Below are 16,969 nucleotides of genomic sequence, written 5' to 3' on the forward strand. Positions count from 1 at the left end.
CCATTGTCTGTTGGACATAAAGTTGTCTAATGGCCTATGCTTTATTCCATACGTTAGTTCTCCCCAAGATCAAAAACACGTTTGTAGGCCTAATGATTGTTGTGACTGCTTGTGATGGATGTTTACTTTAGTAAGTCTTTGTCGTAATTATTTTCAGGACTGAAGAGAAAGAGCAGCAGGAGGAGGGGGGTGAAAAGTATTTTGGTGCAGCTGGGTTTTCTTTTTTTTTGTTAATGAAAAGCGAAAAGGCAGGAGGCAGGCCCGTCGCGTGTGTCCGCTCTGGCTGGTGTCCGACCCGAGGCTCCTCATCTCGCCTGTTGGCGCATGCAGGTGGCACCGGACCCGCGAGAGGATTATGACCCTGGAAGGAGAGCTCGAGCTCATGGAGAGGGCAGATATCGACGTGGAGGGAAAGGGGAACAAAGCTACACGGAACCAGGGGTATGTATCTTTGACCAAAGAAGACGGGGCCAATTTGGAGCAGCAAAGCGCTGCGTCCTTGTCTCCAAAACAGCCAGCGAAGGATACGGAGGATGAGGGTGACTTTACGCCAAAGTGCACAGAGAGAATCGCTGCCTCCGTGAAACCTCCGTACTCCTACATCGCTCTTATCACCATGGCAATCCTCCAGAGCCCGAAGAAAAGACTGACTCTCTCGGAGATATGTGACTTCATCAGCCAGCGCTTCACGTATTACCGGGAGAAGTTCCCCGCGTGGCAGAACTCCATCCGTCACAACTTGTCCCTCAACGACTGCTTCGTCAAAATGCCACGGGAGCCCGGTAACCCCGGGAAGGGGAACTACTGGACGTTAGACCCTATGTCGTCTCATATGTTCGAGAACGGGAGCTTCCTACGGCGGAGGAAACGTTTCAAAAGGCAGAATTACCGATTTGGGATGATGGACACCCGGTGCCCGCTCGAGCGCAGCAGCTTGCTCCCTGGATTTTCCTTCTACCGGGCGAACGGGATAGGGCCGTGTCATTTTCAGGTACCCGGTTTGGAATTGTACCATCACTTGGGCATCGAACATCATTCTGTTTCTAACCAAAGCATCCCACCAGTGAGCAGCATCTTGCCCGCGCTCTCCTCACTTTTATCAAGGAATTCGAACGTTGTCCAAAAGACGTTTCTTCCACCTCCGTCTCTTAGTTTTGAGAATTTCGAAACGACGCGCCGCTCAGCCTCCACAGTGGCCCAAGCTTTGGTCCCCGGATCTTCATTTCTGTCCCCGGCCTCGCTTCATTCAATGGGCGCTCCGCATCTCTGGAGCTTTCCTCCCGAGTACCACAAACTGCGCTCTCTCCCCAACTCCAGCCGCATAGCAAATGAACTCTTGCAGCAACTTGGTGACAAATAGCTTAGTCAATAGTGTTTCCTGTATTGACGTGGATTAATCAGGGGAAACCACCTTTCATAGATTTGTATCTATTCAATTAAACAAATGCTTCAAATGAAGAAAATATGTTTTGAAGATGTGTCAATTGAGTCAATTTCTAACAATATTAGTGGCCAACCAAAAAAAGATGTTTTGCAATATAAATGTTTGAGGCCTATATTTGTGTAAATAAGCACTTTAGAATTAAATGTTTTCATATGATTTATAACGACATTTGGCAATGTATCATTAAATTGCAATGTTGGAAACAACACTGAATAAAAAAAATAAAATCATAGCAAAAAACATTTTGTAATTGAACATGTCAGATGTATTATACAACTTTTCTTGATTCACTGACGCTGAACCTCCCAGAATTAGCTTAATCTCCCATATGCGCCAATCTTGCTAGTGGCAAATGTAATCTCTATACTTTGAAAATGTTATATTTTGCCTTATTTATCTTTAAGGCGAAGTGTTTTTTCCTACACTGTGGAATCAATAACACACAAAATATTTGGAGCGCAAACAATGTGGAGCCCTGAAACATAAAAACACAAGTTTTCAATAACCTTTTATTTTGAAAGGTGCCTGGTCTTATTTTTATTTAAATTGACAATATTTGGTTTGATTGACTGGCGTTATAATTTTACAAATTACCATTTGAAAATGTTTCATTCAGTAGCTTAATTTATGCTACATTTGGCCATGCCTGCGTGGCAGAAGATATCAGCTTCACCTGCTTGGGCACGCGAGTGGAAACCGTTTAAATGTGACGACGTCATTGAGTTTATTTTATTTTATTCTTCTTGTCAACGTGTGATTGATTTCCACAGCAATTGTTTTTTTTTGAAAAGCTGTAATGTATATGCAAGATCTCACAGTACACACACACATATGCCCATTCTCCATCTCTCGCTCGAGTTTCTCTGTATGCGTGTGTGTGTGAATCTGTGCTTGGCTTGCACCCCTACATGTGTTAGAAAGAAGGCATTCCACTGTCAAAACGAACGCCTTCGTGTTATAAAGGTCTACAGTTCCAAATGCTGCACGCTAAATAAGTTATGAAACATCTGCTTGTTCTGTAATGTTATTACACGATTAATCAAACGCATCTAGAGATCCAGCCTACATTAAACATCACATTGTTATATTGAGTGTAATGTGCAGTTGTTTACTTCAATGTAGCCTATATTTGTCTGTGTCTATAGATTCTGCGTGCTGCATAGTTCGTTTTGTCTTGGACTTGGGCTATAGTGTTTACCATATGCCTGCCTCTCCGTTGCAGAAATACCCATGTCAACATTACTACACAGCTTTAACACACTCATATTACTCACTTTAGTTGAAAGCATCAGTGGATACAGCATAGGGATACTATTAATACATACATTTGTGGATGGGGGTCATTGATTTTGGGGGATGGATGAACATGTGTTTTGGAGCATTTGATCTCCTGTTATAAATCCTAGTGTTATTGGATTGCTGAGCATCGGAACACACAAAACCTCTCCACTTTCCATCATTGGTCATCTCTTTGAGCAGTTTGCTTTTCCTGGCACACACCATCATATTGGGCTTTTAATCAATTATACCTTTTTCTCCTTCCCCTGTTCCCTGCCTCTGTTTAACTGTTCTCTCTCTCTCTCTCTCTCTCTCTGTGTGTGTGTGTGTGTGTGTGTGTGTGTGTGTGTGTGTGTGTATGTGTGCGTGCGTGCGTGCGTGTTCGTGCACGTGCGTGGGTGCATGTCACCCGTGCGCCCCATTTAAAACTCAACTCTGCACTGTGTTTTAAAGGCCCCTGAGCGTCCATGGCGGGCGATATGAAGGAGTGTGTATTTGGAAAAGGGGACCCCCCTCGTGGCAGCAGATGACAGTGACATATAGCAGGAGTGCCACCCAGAAGGCCTATGAGCTCACACTTCAGCCATGCATCCACAGAGAACGAAAGAGATGAAGGGAGGAAGGGATAGATGGAGAGAGAGAGAGAGAAAGTGTGTGCACGTGCACAAATGTTTGTGTGGAGCTTCTGAGTTTCAGGAGAACAAGGACACAGATGATGGTGCCAGAAAGGAGTTTAGTAGAGGACAGGGAATCAAGTGAAGGAGAGAGAGATGTTTGAAAAAGAGAACATCTGAAGAGTAACAGAGAGAAAGAGAGTTTAACAATGGTGATGGTGGTGACAAAGAGTGGCTTTGATTTTACAGTCAGGTATTTATCTGGTTACTGAGAAATTCCATCATAATGACCTATAATTACATTTGGATCTTTGTGTTTTACTGAAACAACCACTCCTATGTGCTGTTAAGTACCAGGTAGTTTAGAACTCTTTGAAGTAAGTGCAAAAATTCCATTCTTACCACATAAGTGTAAATAGGGACTGTCAAGTAAAATCCTTCCATCCTATTCTGTTGAAATAACTTTGACCGCAACGTTCTTACCCAGGACCTGTATTGAAAAAGCATCTCAGAATAGAAGTGCTGATCTAGGATCAGGTCCCCCTTGTCCATATAATCTTATTCATTATGATATAAAAGGCATGTTGCAACAGCAAAACTGATCCTACATCAGCACTCAGAGACATTTTATGAATATGGTCCCAGATTCTCTTGTATTACTTTTAGAGATGTGATGCACCGAATGTTTCCAATTATCTCCTAGCTAGAAATAGGACCACAACAAAAGCAGGAAAAAATAAAAGTCCAAATAGCTCTATTTTCTCTGCTATGTTTAGACTCGCTACGTGATGTCACAGAGACAGCCAGATGTCATGACTTTACCCCTCAACCGATCCAACACAAATCAATCTGTGTGTGTGTGTGTGTGTGTGTGTGTGTGTGTGTGTGTGTGTGTGTGTGTGTGTGTGTGTGTGCGTGCACATACCCATCTCTACCACACATCAGTCACAAACCCCAGTTTCCAGGTCAACAAACAGCACCAGCCATTTACTTCTTAGAGGAAAGACAGATTGACAGAACTGTAGGAAAGAAAAGTAGCTCTGCATATCAGACCACGTACTATGGGGGTTGATGCTACCCAGATATCCAGATACTACCCAGGTCTAGTGTGATTTGTAGATGTAGGGGTATTTGGTTTGGATCAGCCTTTTTTAATGGAAAAAACTGTTGACTTGGTGTTAGAAACACACAACTATGCTGCTCTCCCTGTGCCACCTTGGTGTATGAGGCAGGGTGGACTGGTGTGTATGTGTGTGTTGTGTCTCTGCTTTTCTTTCCTACTGCTCCTCACCTCCTTCTTCTCTCTTCTCTCCTTGTCTCCTGCTTATCTTTCTATCCAAACTCTCACCTCCTTGTCTCTCCGCTCAGACCCCCCTCTCTCTTTCTCTTTCTCTCTTTCTCTTTCTTTCTCTCTCTCTCTCTCCCTCTCTCTCTCTCCTCTGCCAGTCCGCTCTCTGCTATAGTTCATATCTGTATTATAGGTCTATGCCACCCAGTCGGCTGTGCAGTGAATATGCTGTTCATCCAGCCCAGCGCTAGCTAGCTAGCTAGCTCACTGTGTTGGTGGTCCCTGGTGTAAGCTGCATCCTCCTCCTCTCCTGTTCCTTTTTTTTAATATAGCAAACACAAAATGGTTCCTAATTCTCTGCTGCTGGAGGGTTGTTATTTGTGGCTTTTGGCTGGGGCAGCATAGCCAGGCTTTTAATTAGAAAAAGCTGCTGGATCTCCAGTTGTCTTTTCTTCCTTCGTGGCCTGAAGGACTCTCGCTCCAGATCTGGAATAGTACAGAACAATTCATTAGGTTCTCAGACACTTAGGGTAGTTGTGATCTGTCTGGGTGGAACATGTTGAAGTCTGAGATTGAGTCCACACTTTATTTGGATAGTCCGGATAGTCCCTCTGTAGATGCTCTAGAGATTGTCATACTATGTCATACTATCAACAAACTATCTGTTGATAACCAACTGCTTGCTAAGTTTAGGTTTAGAATAAGGATGAGTGTAAGTGTTAAGTTTAGGGTGAGGATAAGGGTTAAGGTTAGAGCTAGGCTTAGGGTTAGTAGATAGTTAGTTGAAATGTAACTGATAGTCCATCTGTAGATGCTCTACAGACTATCCAAATAAAGTGTTACCGAGATTGAAGCAGGCTAGTGGTGGTCTCCTGTGCCTAGGGTTATGGGTTAGAACGAGGGAGGGAGGGAGGGAGAGGGAGAGAGGGAGAGAGAGAGAGAGAGAGAGAGAGAGAGAGAGAGAGAGAGAGAGAGAGAGAGAGAGAGAGAGAAGGATGAAAATTGAAATAAAGAGTTTCTCAGTATGTTCAGGAGCGTTTGGGGGCTGGACAGACTGAGCTGTGCTGTGTGCCGTCCTACAGCCCATAAAATCATAAACATGCCCCTGCCATCCCTACCTCTCTCTTTCTCCTCTCCCTGCTGTGTCCAGCTCTGCCTCCAGTGCTCATAAAACCAGAGCTGACAGGTGCTGGAGACCCAAAGCAGGACTGAGGGAGAGAGAGAGAAGGAGAAGGAGTGCTTTTACAGTGTTTTAATTGTAGACGCTACAGTGGAGGGTGCGTTCAGACAGGGCAACACAGTGCTACAGATCTAGAATCAGCTTCACTCCCCAAATCCTAACCTTAACCATTTCTGGAGGAAATGCAAAACTGACCTAAGACTAGCATTTACAGTACAGGGCAACTTAGACCTATTCCTTGAAGCCAACACGCCTCAATACCTGAACCACATTTCCTCAACCCAGAGAGGGGGAGAGGTAGGGGGGAGAAAGGGCGAGTCAGCCAGACCAGTGGGGGAGGGAACGTCAGTGTCAATGGTAGCTTTGTTATTTTAGAGGAGGACTTGTTACTCCCACCCTCTCCTCCTTCCCCCCTTCCCAGCCTTGTGGGTCCAGCCAGTTGCACAGATGGCAGCAGGGGGATTGCTAGGATGTTTTCCGGGGTCGTATTGATAATCCCACATACCGCACTGTCGGACCACCCTGGTGGAATTATTATTTGGTGTTGTAAACGTGCATGAAGAGATTCTCTCTCTTGCTCCTTTCCAATGTTCATATTTTATTCACTGATAGTTCGCCTGCTTTCACAGCTGTCACACCACTCATTTAGCTACAGTAGACCTAGCATCATTAGCTACAGTAGGCCTGGCATCATTAGCTACAGTAGCCCTAGCATCATTAGCTACAGTAGGCCTGGCATCATTAGCTACAGTAGGCCTGGCATCATTAGCTACAGTAGGCCTAGCATCATTAGCTACAGTAGGCCTGGCATCATTAGCTACAGTAGGCCTAGCATCATTAGCTACAGTAGCCCTAGCATCATTAGCTACAGTAGGCCTAGCATCATTAGCTACAGTAGGCCTGGCATCATTAGCTACAGTAGGCCTGGCATCATTAGCTACAGTAGGCCTGGCATCATTAGCTACAGTAGGCCTAGCATCATTAGCTACAGTAGCCCTAGCATCATTAGCTACAGTAGACCTAGCATCATTAGCTACAGTAGGCCTGGCATCATTAGCTACAGTAGACCTAGCATCATTAGCTACAGTAGGCCTAGCATCATTAGCTACAGTAGGCCTAGCATCATTAGCTACAGTAGGCCTAGCATCATTAGCTACAGTAGGCCTAGCATCATTAGCTACAGTAGTCCTGGCATCATTAGCTACAGTAGGCCTAGCATCATTAGCTACAGTAGGCCTAGCATCATTAGCTACAGTAGACCTAGCATCATTTAGCTACAGTAGGCCTAGCATCATTAGCTACAGTAGGCCTAGCATCATTAGCTACAGTAGGCCTAGCATCATTAGCTACAGTAGGCCTAGCATCATTAGCTACAGTAGGCCTGGCATCATTAGCTACAGTAGGCCTAGCATCATTAGCTACAGTAGGCCTAGCATCATTAGCTACAGTAGGCCTAGCATCATTAGCTACAGTAGGCCTAGCATCATTAGCTACAGTAGGCCTGGCATCATTAGCTACAGTAGGCCTAGCATCATTAGCTACAGTAGGCCTGATTAGTAGCATTTTTGGAATACAGAATGCATTGCTGGTATTTGTATTTGTGTAATGACCGACGCTAGAGATGAGAAGCAGGTACGGGGAGTCAACATTTATTCAGGAACAGACAGGTAACAAAACAGGAACAGTGTCAGCACACGGGTAATCAACGACAAACGACAATTCATGGTGAAGTAGGGAACAGAGTGGGGAATCAGACAGATATAGGGGAGGTAATGACAGAGGTGATTGAGTCCAGGTGAGTCCAATAATCACTGATGCGCGTGTCGGGGGGGAGGCAGGTGTGAGTAATGATGGCAGGAATGGTGGCAGGAATGCGTAATGCTGGGGAGCCTGGCGCCTTCGAGCGCCAGGGAGGGGGAGCGAGGGCAGGCATGACAATTTGTATTTATTATGGATCCCCATTACTCTTCCTGGGGTCCAGCAAAATTAAGGAAGTTTATACAATTTTAAAAACATTACAATACATTCAGAGATTTCACAACACACTGTGTACCAAGGCCACCACTACTACATATCTACAGTACTAAATCCATATGTATGTTATCGTCTGTGTGTGTGTGTATGCATGTGTCTGTGCCTATGTTTCTGTTGCTTCACAGTCATAAGGTGTTTTTTTTATCAGTTTTTTAAATCAAATTTTACTGCTTGCATCAGTTACTAGATGTGGAATAGAGTTCCATGTAGTAATGGCTCTATGTAATACTCTGTGCCTCCCATATGTAAATCTCTTCGCCCCAACCCGGGCTCGAACCAGGGACCCTTGCACACATCAACAACTGACACCCACGAAGCATCGTTACCCATCGCGCCACAAAAGCCGCGGCCCTTGCAACGCAAGGGGAAACCGTACTTCAAGTCTCAGAGCGAGTGACGTCACTGATTGAAATGCTATTAGCGCACACCACCGCTAACTAACTAGCCATTTCACATCGGTTACACATAGTCTGTTCTGGACTTACTGTGGCATGTCTTGTGAGGTATGCATGGGTGTCTGAGCTGTGTGCCAGTAGTTTAGACAGACATGTGCATTCAGCATGTCAATACCGCTCATAAATACAAGTAGTAATGACGTCAATCTCTCCTCCACTTTGAGCCAGGAGAGATTGATATGCATATTATTCATTTTAGCTCTCTCTGCTAGCTCTCTCTATTAGCTCTCTTTATTAGCTCTCATAGTTTTAATACTGCATCATAATTACAATCAAATTCACTGTTATCATTCCTCGTCAATCAAAATGATCTGCATGGTAAAGAACTTCCGTCATAGCTATATATGTTGTAGGGTGTGGAGCTAACCAAGGAAGGGTACATTGATCCCATGTTTGGTGAGAGTACAAGGTGGCTGAGCCTCACGGCTTCATGCTGATCATCCTCTGTGGCAGACAGCAGGTAGAGGGCTTCCTCTAGGTACTCCCCTTCCTCCTCTTCCTTTCCTTCCTCTCCTTCCTCTCCTTCCTCTCCTTCCTCCTCTTCCTTTCCTTCCTCTCCTTCCTCCTCTTCCTTTCCTTCCTCTCCTTCCATCCTCTCCTTCCTCTCCTTCCTCCCCTTCCTATCCTTCTTCCTTTCCTTCCTCTCCTTCTTCCTCTCCTTCCTCCTCTTCCTTTCCTTCCTCTCCTTCCTTCCTCTCCTTCCTCTCCTTCCTCCCCTTCCTCCTCTTCCTTTCCTTCCTCTCCTTCCTCCTCTTCCTCTCCTTCCATCCTCTCCTTATTCTCCTTCCTCTCCTTCCTCCCCTTCCTCCTCTTCTTCTCCTTCCTCTCCTTCCTCCCACTCTCTGTCCTGCTGTTCCTTAATCTGAAAAGGCCTAGGATGGGGGTGTTGAGGTGTTCTGAGCAATTCATTGTGTCAGTGTTTACTGCCGTACTGTATGCAACATATGTAAGAAAGATATTAGCGTGATTGGCACAGATGTGTTTGCATGTGAATATACTGGACCTGTACGTACAGGGTGGTAATATACTAGACCTGTATGTACAGCATGGTAATATACTGGACCTGCATGTACAGCATGGTAATATACTGGACCTGTATGTACAGCATGGTAATATACTGGACCTGTATGTACAGGGTGGTAATATACTAGACCTGTATGTACAGCATGGTAATATACTGGACCTGTATGTACAGCATGGTAATATACTGGACCTGTATGTACAGCATGGTAATATACTGGACCTGTATGTACAGCATGGTAATATACTGGACCTGTATGTACAGTGTGGTAATATACTGGACCTGTATGTACAGGGTGGTAATATAATGGACCTGTACGTACAGCGTGGTAATATAATGGACCTGTATGTACAGCATGTGTGTAACTTAGACCATAAAGCAACTTTGCAGCACATTTCAACAAACACAAAGTTGTCATAAAGGGCAGATATTTAAAACACACTATAGAGTTGACAGATGGGCCTCAGATTATAAGAAGTGTTGCTACATTATAAGAAGTGTTGCTACATTATAAGAAGTGTTGCTACATTATAAGAAGGGTTGCTACATTATGAGAAGTGTTGCTACATTATAAGAAGTGTTGCTACATTATAAGAAGTGTTGCTACATTATAAGAAGTGTTGCTACATTATAAGAAGGGTTGCTGCATTATAAGAAGTGTTGCTACATTATAAGAAGTGTTGCTACATTATAAGAAGGGTTGCTGCATTATAAGAAGTGTTGCTACATTATAAGAAGGGTTGCTACATTATAAGAAGGGTTGCTACATTATAAGAAGTGTTGCTACATTATGAGAAGTGTTTCTACATTATAAGAAGGGTTGCTACATTATAAGAAGTGTTGCTACATTATAAGAAGGGTTGCTACATTATAAGAAGGGTTGCTACATTATAAGAAGGGTTGCTACATTATAAGAAGTGTTGCTACATTATAAGAAGGGTTGCTACATTATAAGAAGTGTTGCTACATTATAAGAAGTGTTGCTACATTATAAGAAGTGTTGCTACATTATAAGAAGGGTTGCTACATTATAAGAAGGGTTGCTACATTATAAGAAGGGTTGCTACATTATAAGAAGGGTTGCTACATTATAAGAAGTGTTGCTACATTATAAGAAGTGTTGCTACATTATAAGAAGGGTTGCTACATTATAAGAAGGGTTGCTACATTATAAGAAGGGTTGCTACATTATAAGAAGTGTTGCTACATTATAAGAAGTGTTGCTACATTATAAGAAGTGTTGCTACATTATAAGAAGTGTTGCTACATTATAAGAAGGGTTGCTACATTATAAGAAGGGTTGCTACATTATAAGAAGGGTTGCTACATTATAAGAAGGGTTGCTACATTATAAGAAGGGTTGCTACATTATAAGAAGGGTTGCTACATTATAAGAAGGGTTGCTACATTATAAGAAGTGTTGCTACATTATAAGAAGTGTTGCTACATTATAAGAAGTGTTGCTACATTATAAGAAGGGTTGCTACATTATAAGAAGGGTTGCTACATTATAAGAAGGGTTGCTACATTATAAGAAGTGTTGCTGCATTATAAGAAGTGTTGCTACATTATAAGAAGTGTTGCTACATTATAAGAAGGGTTGCTACATTATAAGAAGGGTTGCTACATTATAAGAAGTGTTGCTACATTATAAGAAGGGTTGCTGCATTATAAGAAGTGTTGCTACATTATAAGAAGTGTTGCTACATTATAAGAAGGGTTGCTACATTATAAGAAGGGTTGCTACATTATAAGAAGGGTTGCTACATTATAAGAAGTGTTGCTGCATTATAAGAAGTGTTGCTACATTATAAGAAGTGTTGCTACATTATAAGAAGGGTTGCTACATTATAAGAAGGGTTGCTGCATTATAAGAAGTGTTGCTACATTATAAGAAGTGTTGCTACATTATAAGTCACGCAGAACTCCCCCACGCACCTCCAATCCATCTGTCAATCAAAGTCATGACTAGGAATCTTTCTACACACACACACACACACACACACACACACACACACACACACACACACACACACACACACACACACACACACACACACACACACACACACACACACACACACACACACAACCCTGAAATGAAACTACTTGCACCACATTGTAATTTGACTCATGTGATTATAACCCTGCTACAAGTCTGGTCTCCATATGGTCATTCAATACAAATCCATTCAGGCTCTTATGTCTTTCAACTCAGCTCATGTGTTGTGTTTTGTGAACGAGTCAGGCTTTTCTCTCTCTCTCTGGTTTCCCCCTTTTCTTGTATTTCCTAGTGTGTGAAGTGCATCCCAGCTCTGTCTGGTTGCTGACTGACAGTGGTCTACTTAACAGAGGCTTTGCTGTGCTTGAGTAAAGCAGGGCAGGACTAAGGCTCAGAGGCCTGTATTGAGCCTGTACAGATGACTCAAGACTCATATTCAATCGTTTATGAAGTGGGCTGTCATTTATATAATGTATCATAGACTCCATACGTTATATTTGTGACTTTCTCTGGTATTTCATACTGATGAAAAGATCCTGCCACGTTGAAGTGAGATCGAGTCAATGAATGAAGTTGCAAAAATATAAGGTTAATAATGGAATATGGCTTTTAGCAAAACTGAGTCAATGAGTGAATGACTTGTAATTAGACAACTACAAACGTTAATAACAACTGAACATGTGCTTTTTAACAATCAAATGTATTTATAAAGCCCTTCTTACATCAGCTGATGTCACAAAGTGCTGTACAGAAACCCAGCCTAAAACCCCAAACAGCAAGCAATGCAGATGTAGAAGCACGGTGGCTAGGAAAAACATGAATCTAACACATTCAACTCTGCTTTGTGGAGGTCTGTTCTCTTCCCTGGTTTCTCACTCAAAAAGGGGATGGAAAGGTGTTGTTTTACAGCCCTTTTATACAGCCGGAGCAAAAACAACTCCCCATTACGAGGCCAACGTGAATAAAACTAATAACACCCTATAACCAAGAACGTTACCACATATAAACTTTAATAGTTACAGGTAACACACACACCTTCCTGGCTCTGTGTGTGCGCGTGTGTGTGTATGTGTGTGTGTGTGTGTATGGACGTGTGTGTGTGTGTGTGTGTGTGTGTGTGTGTGTGTGTGTGTGTGTGTGTGTGTGTGTGTGTGTGTGTGTGTACATGTAGAGAGATATGAATAGGGATAGTGTATGGGGTTAGAGGGTAATCCATGATGTTGTATTTTCTCGGCATACAGGTTGAACTAAATCTCTCATTATGAGTACAGGTTATTTATTGGGCCGTTTCAGCCAACTATGAGAAACATGTGGAAATGAAAAATGTTTTATAAATAAAGTTATTAACCTTTGTCTCAATGCATGCCAGAGCCTTGTATGGACCGCTGCCCTGCACACACACACACACACACACACACACACACACACACACACACACACACACACACACACACACACACACACACACACACACACACACACACACACACACACACACACACACACACACACACACTGACCGTTTTGTTTTATAAATTGTACGATAGCCAGGACCACCAAAACAGAGATTGTTTTTTATCATTTAAAAGTGCAATTACAATCTAATGCTGTGTTACAGGCCACTTCTTTACCCTGTTAGGCTTTATTTGGATTAATTTGGCTGCAGCTTTCATCCTGGGTTTACAAGGCTAAGAGCCCCGAAGCCCCCATGTAGAGCATGTTAAACACAGGCTTCACCCACTGTAAGATACTCAACAGATAGACAGCAGAATGCAGACACATGGATATGTGTGGTGACTGGGAAGGACAGACTGAAAATTGTGGTCGTCCTTGATGATTACAGTATCGATAGCCCTGTTCTTCTACAGTGTATCACATCTATCCCCATGGTACATACTGTACATTCTCCCTCTTCATCACCATCACATCTATCACCATGGTACATACTGTACATTCCCCCTCTTCATCACCATCACATCTATCACCATGGTACATACTGTACATTCCCCCTCTTCATCACCATCACATCTATCCCCATGGTACATACTGTACATTCTCCCTCTTCATCACCATCACATCTATCACCATGGTACATACTGTACATTCTCCCTCTTCATCACCATCACATCTATCACCATGGTACATACTGTACATTCCCCCTCTTCATCACCATCACGTCTATCCCCATGGTACATACTGTACATTCTCCCTCTTCATCACCATCACATCTATCCCCATGGTACATACTGTACATTCCCCCTCTTCATCACCATCACATCTATCACCATGGTACATACTGTACATTCTCCCTCTTCATCACCATCACGTCTATCCCCATGGTACATACTGTACATTCCCCCTCTTCATCACCATCACATCTATCACCATGGTACATACATTCTCCCTCTTCATCACCATCACGTCTATCCCCATGGTACATACTGTACATTCTCCCTCTTCATCACCATCACATCTATCACCATGGTACATACTGTACATTCCCCCTCTTCATCACCATCACATCTATCACCATGGTACATACTGTACATTCTCCCTCTTCATCACCATCACATCTATCACCATGGTACATACTGTACATTCCCCCTCTTCATCACCATCACATCTATCACCATGGTACATACTGTACATTCTCCCTCTTCATCACCATCACGTCTATCCCCATGGTACATACTGTACATTCCCCCTCTTCATCACCATCACATCTATCACCATGGTACATACATTCTCCCTCTTCATCACCATCACGTCTATCCCCATGGTACATACTGTACATTCTCCCTCTTCATCACCATCACATCTATCACCATGGTACATATATTCTCCCTCGTCATCACCATCACCTCTATCCCCATGGTACATACTGTACATCCTCCCTTGTCATCACCATCTCCATGTTTAGACAGGTTGTCTTCCTTATTCATCACATTCAAGTAGATCAATGAACCCTTGGGAGGTGGGTGGAAGAAGGGATGAGAGAGAGAGAGAGAGAGAGAGAGAGAGAGAGAGAGAGAGAGAGAGAGAGAGACTGAACTCCAGTTCTTCAACATCATGGCCAACACCCCCCCATCCTTTTTACTTTTCATTTCATTCCATGAAGTTGTTCACATCTGGGTGGCAGATGTCTATCTCAGGCAGAACATATTAGTTCTCTCTCCCTCCTTCTTTCCTCCCTCTGTCGCTCTCTCTCTCTCTGTTCATTCTCTTTTCCCTCCCTCCCTCTCTTTTTGTGAGTGCAGGCAGGCATGGTGATAATCCTTCTCTCTTCCACCTGGCCTGGACCACCCACTCTCTCACAGCACTATAGAACTGAGCCAGCAGCCCACCAGCAGAGAGGCAGAGCAGAGGAGAGGAGAGCTGAGGCTGGGGGAATACCAGAACAGCACCCCCATATGGTGAACTTGGAGAACTGCACCGGGAATTACAAGGAGGACTTGAACTGAAGTGGTGCCAGCCTTGTCTGTAGTCTACCTCAGACCTATGTCTCCACCTAGAGGTTGTATTCGGGAACTGTACAGAGACTGAACACGAGTTGAGTAGTGTTGGTTAACCATCACATGGGAACAAGTTATTTGGGAAAATTGTGTGAGTGTGGAAAAGTGATGTGGCGGTATTTCCTATTTTGCAGAGGTTTCGACAAACATGGCTCACCGCCCGCGGCTTCATCGTTGGTCACGCTGAATGAACCCGGAACGCCGGAACCCATTTCGAGTGGAATTTGGACGGTGCCCGTGCTGTTGATGGGGAATATGAGTGGAGAGAGGAAGAAGATACTCTGTTGTGGTACACAGTGTCATCGTGACCCTGGGGGATTACACACTCACACACACACACACGTACTCGCACACACACACACGTACTCGCACAGACATTAACACACGTGCACGCAGATAAGCAGACGGAAAACTTGCTCGCAAGAATACAGACACACACACACATTCACACACTGACAAGCACGGACGCATGTCTGCACACACACAAACACACACAACCCCTAACCCACTCAGCCATTGTAGTTTCTCCTTTTGGAAGTGTCTGTGGTGGCTTTGCCAAAAGGGGAAGTGGGATGAGCACGTAATAGAATGAGGATGAGGACTTGCCGAGGGGTCAAGGGTCATATAGGGAAGTTGATTGTAGCAGAGCCAATGGCTGTGAGGATAGGTCCCATGTACCACTTACCAATTGGTGGGTTGAAAATGCATTACACCTTATTTAATGCTTTAACTGTGGGGACAGATTTGAAATATCCAGAAATGGAAGTTACCGCTTTTGCTTTGTGGCTGTGAACTTGAACTTTGTCTTAACCGTGGTATCTGCTTTTAAAGGAAACAATCATCTTGTATCATTCCAACAGCCATTCTCCAACTATAACTGAGTTCCTATAGTACTTCACCCTCTCTAACTCTCCCCCCTCCCTCGCTGCCCTTCCCAGCCAGTCAGAAACATGGGCTTCTCAGTGCAGTGAGATTCCGCTGCATGGGTGGTGTGTGTGAGTGATGGGCGTTGGTGGTCCACTGCTTTCACACCTGTGGCTGTGGTAGATATATCCTGTATGGAAAGGACCGAAGGCCTCACCAACGCCCTTACGACCCCCCCCTAGACACACACACACACCATCTCCCCTCCTCTGCTGCCAGGAAGTGTGCACAGGAAACAGCTGTCCCCTGCGTCCGTTCGACCCCCTTCCGGCCAGGTGCATCCTGGGAAAGAAGTGATGTGTGACCGTCGACATCGACTGACGTTCAGCTCTTCTATGGCGTCGTTACATCCAGCCAAATCACTATTATGACTGAGTGGAGACATAATTGTGTAGATTGACATATTTCCCTGTACTGCAATTCTATTGATAATACTAACCAACATTTAGTAAGTGCAATGTTCGTTTAGATTCTCCCTGACGATTACAGGGACCAGATATGAAATACAATGATAAATATTACAGTCTACCTGTATGAGTAATTGTTCTGGGCTCCATCTCCTATAAAAGTCCTATCTAATCAAAATCATAGCATTTGGCACATTCACCCAGCTCTCAAATTGCCTTAGTCTTTCTATATATTGGCCTAAATTCCAGTGCTAAATGGACTCTCACCTAATGGCAGTTCACCCCATCCTAACTAATGCATTTTGTTCTGTTTGAAGAAGAATTGCCAGACTCCAAGACAACCAGGAAAAATAACATCTAAATAAATCTGGGGTTATGAGATTAAACGTGTCTGTCGTCTGTCCCACTGGCCGCCACACACACACACACACACACACACACACACACACACACACACACACACACACACACACACACACACACACACACACACACACACACACACACACACACCCACACCACACCACCCACACACACACACACACACACACACCACACACACACACACACACAAACACACGCTGCACTGTATTGTTTGTCACTTTCTCCATCTGTAGGACTGCGAGTATTGCCTCAAACAATTAGGCCATACTGATTCCTATCACCAGACACACAATAGTGTTTACATGAGGCTGAGGAAACGTGGCCATGGAGCCCATCTGTGTGTGCGCTTGAATGCTTATGTATGTGTCTTGGTGTGAGTGATTGCGTGAATGTGTGTGTGTGTGTGTGTGTGCTTGAGTGCTCATG

General features: G+C 43.9%; 1 protein-coding gene across 1 annotated transcript; it reads left to right on the forward strand.

Moving 5' to 3' along the window:
• Window positions 1–287: 287 nt before the first annotated feature.
• LOC115178531 (forkhead box protein D1) lies at window positions 288–2,533 on the forward strand. The gene has a single exon (XM_029739778.1). It carries the CDS (start codon window positions 356–358, stop codon window positions 1,358–1,360), a length of 1,005 nt encoding a protein of 334 aa, XP_029595638.1. The 5' UTR covers window positions 288–355; the 3' UTR covers window positions 1,361–2,533.
• The last annotated feature ends 14,436 nt before the right edge of the window (window positions 2,534–16,969 follow it).

This window comes from Salmo trutta, chromosome 38, assembly GCF_901001165.1.
Source record: "Salmo trutta chromosome 38, fSalTru1.1, whole genome shotgun sequence".
NCBI classification, from domain to species: domain Eukaryota; kingdom Metazoa; phylum Chordata; class Actinopteri; order Salmoniformes; family Salmonidae; genus Salmo; species Salmo trutta.

Excerpts from the sequence above, each read along its gene's own strand:
- LOC115178531 (XM_029739778.1), top strand. The coding sequence starts at position 356 with ATGACCCTGGAAGGAGAGCTCGAGCTCATGGAGAGGGCAGATATCGAC.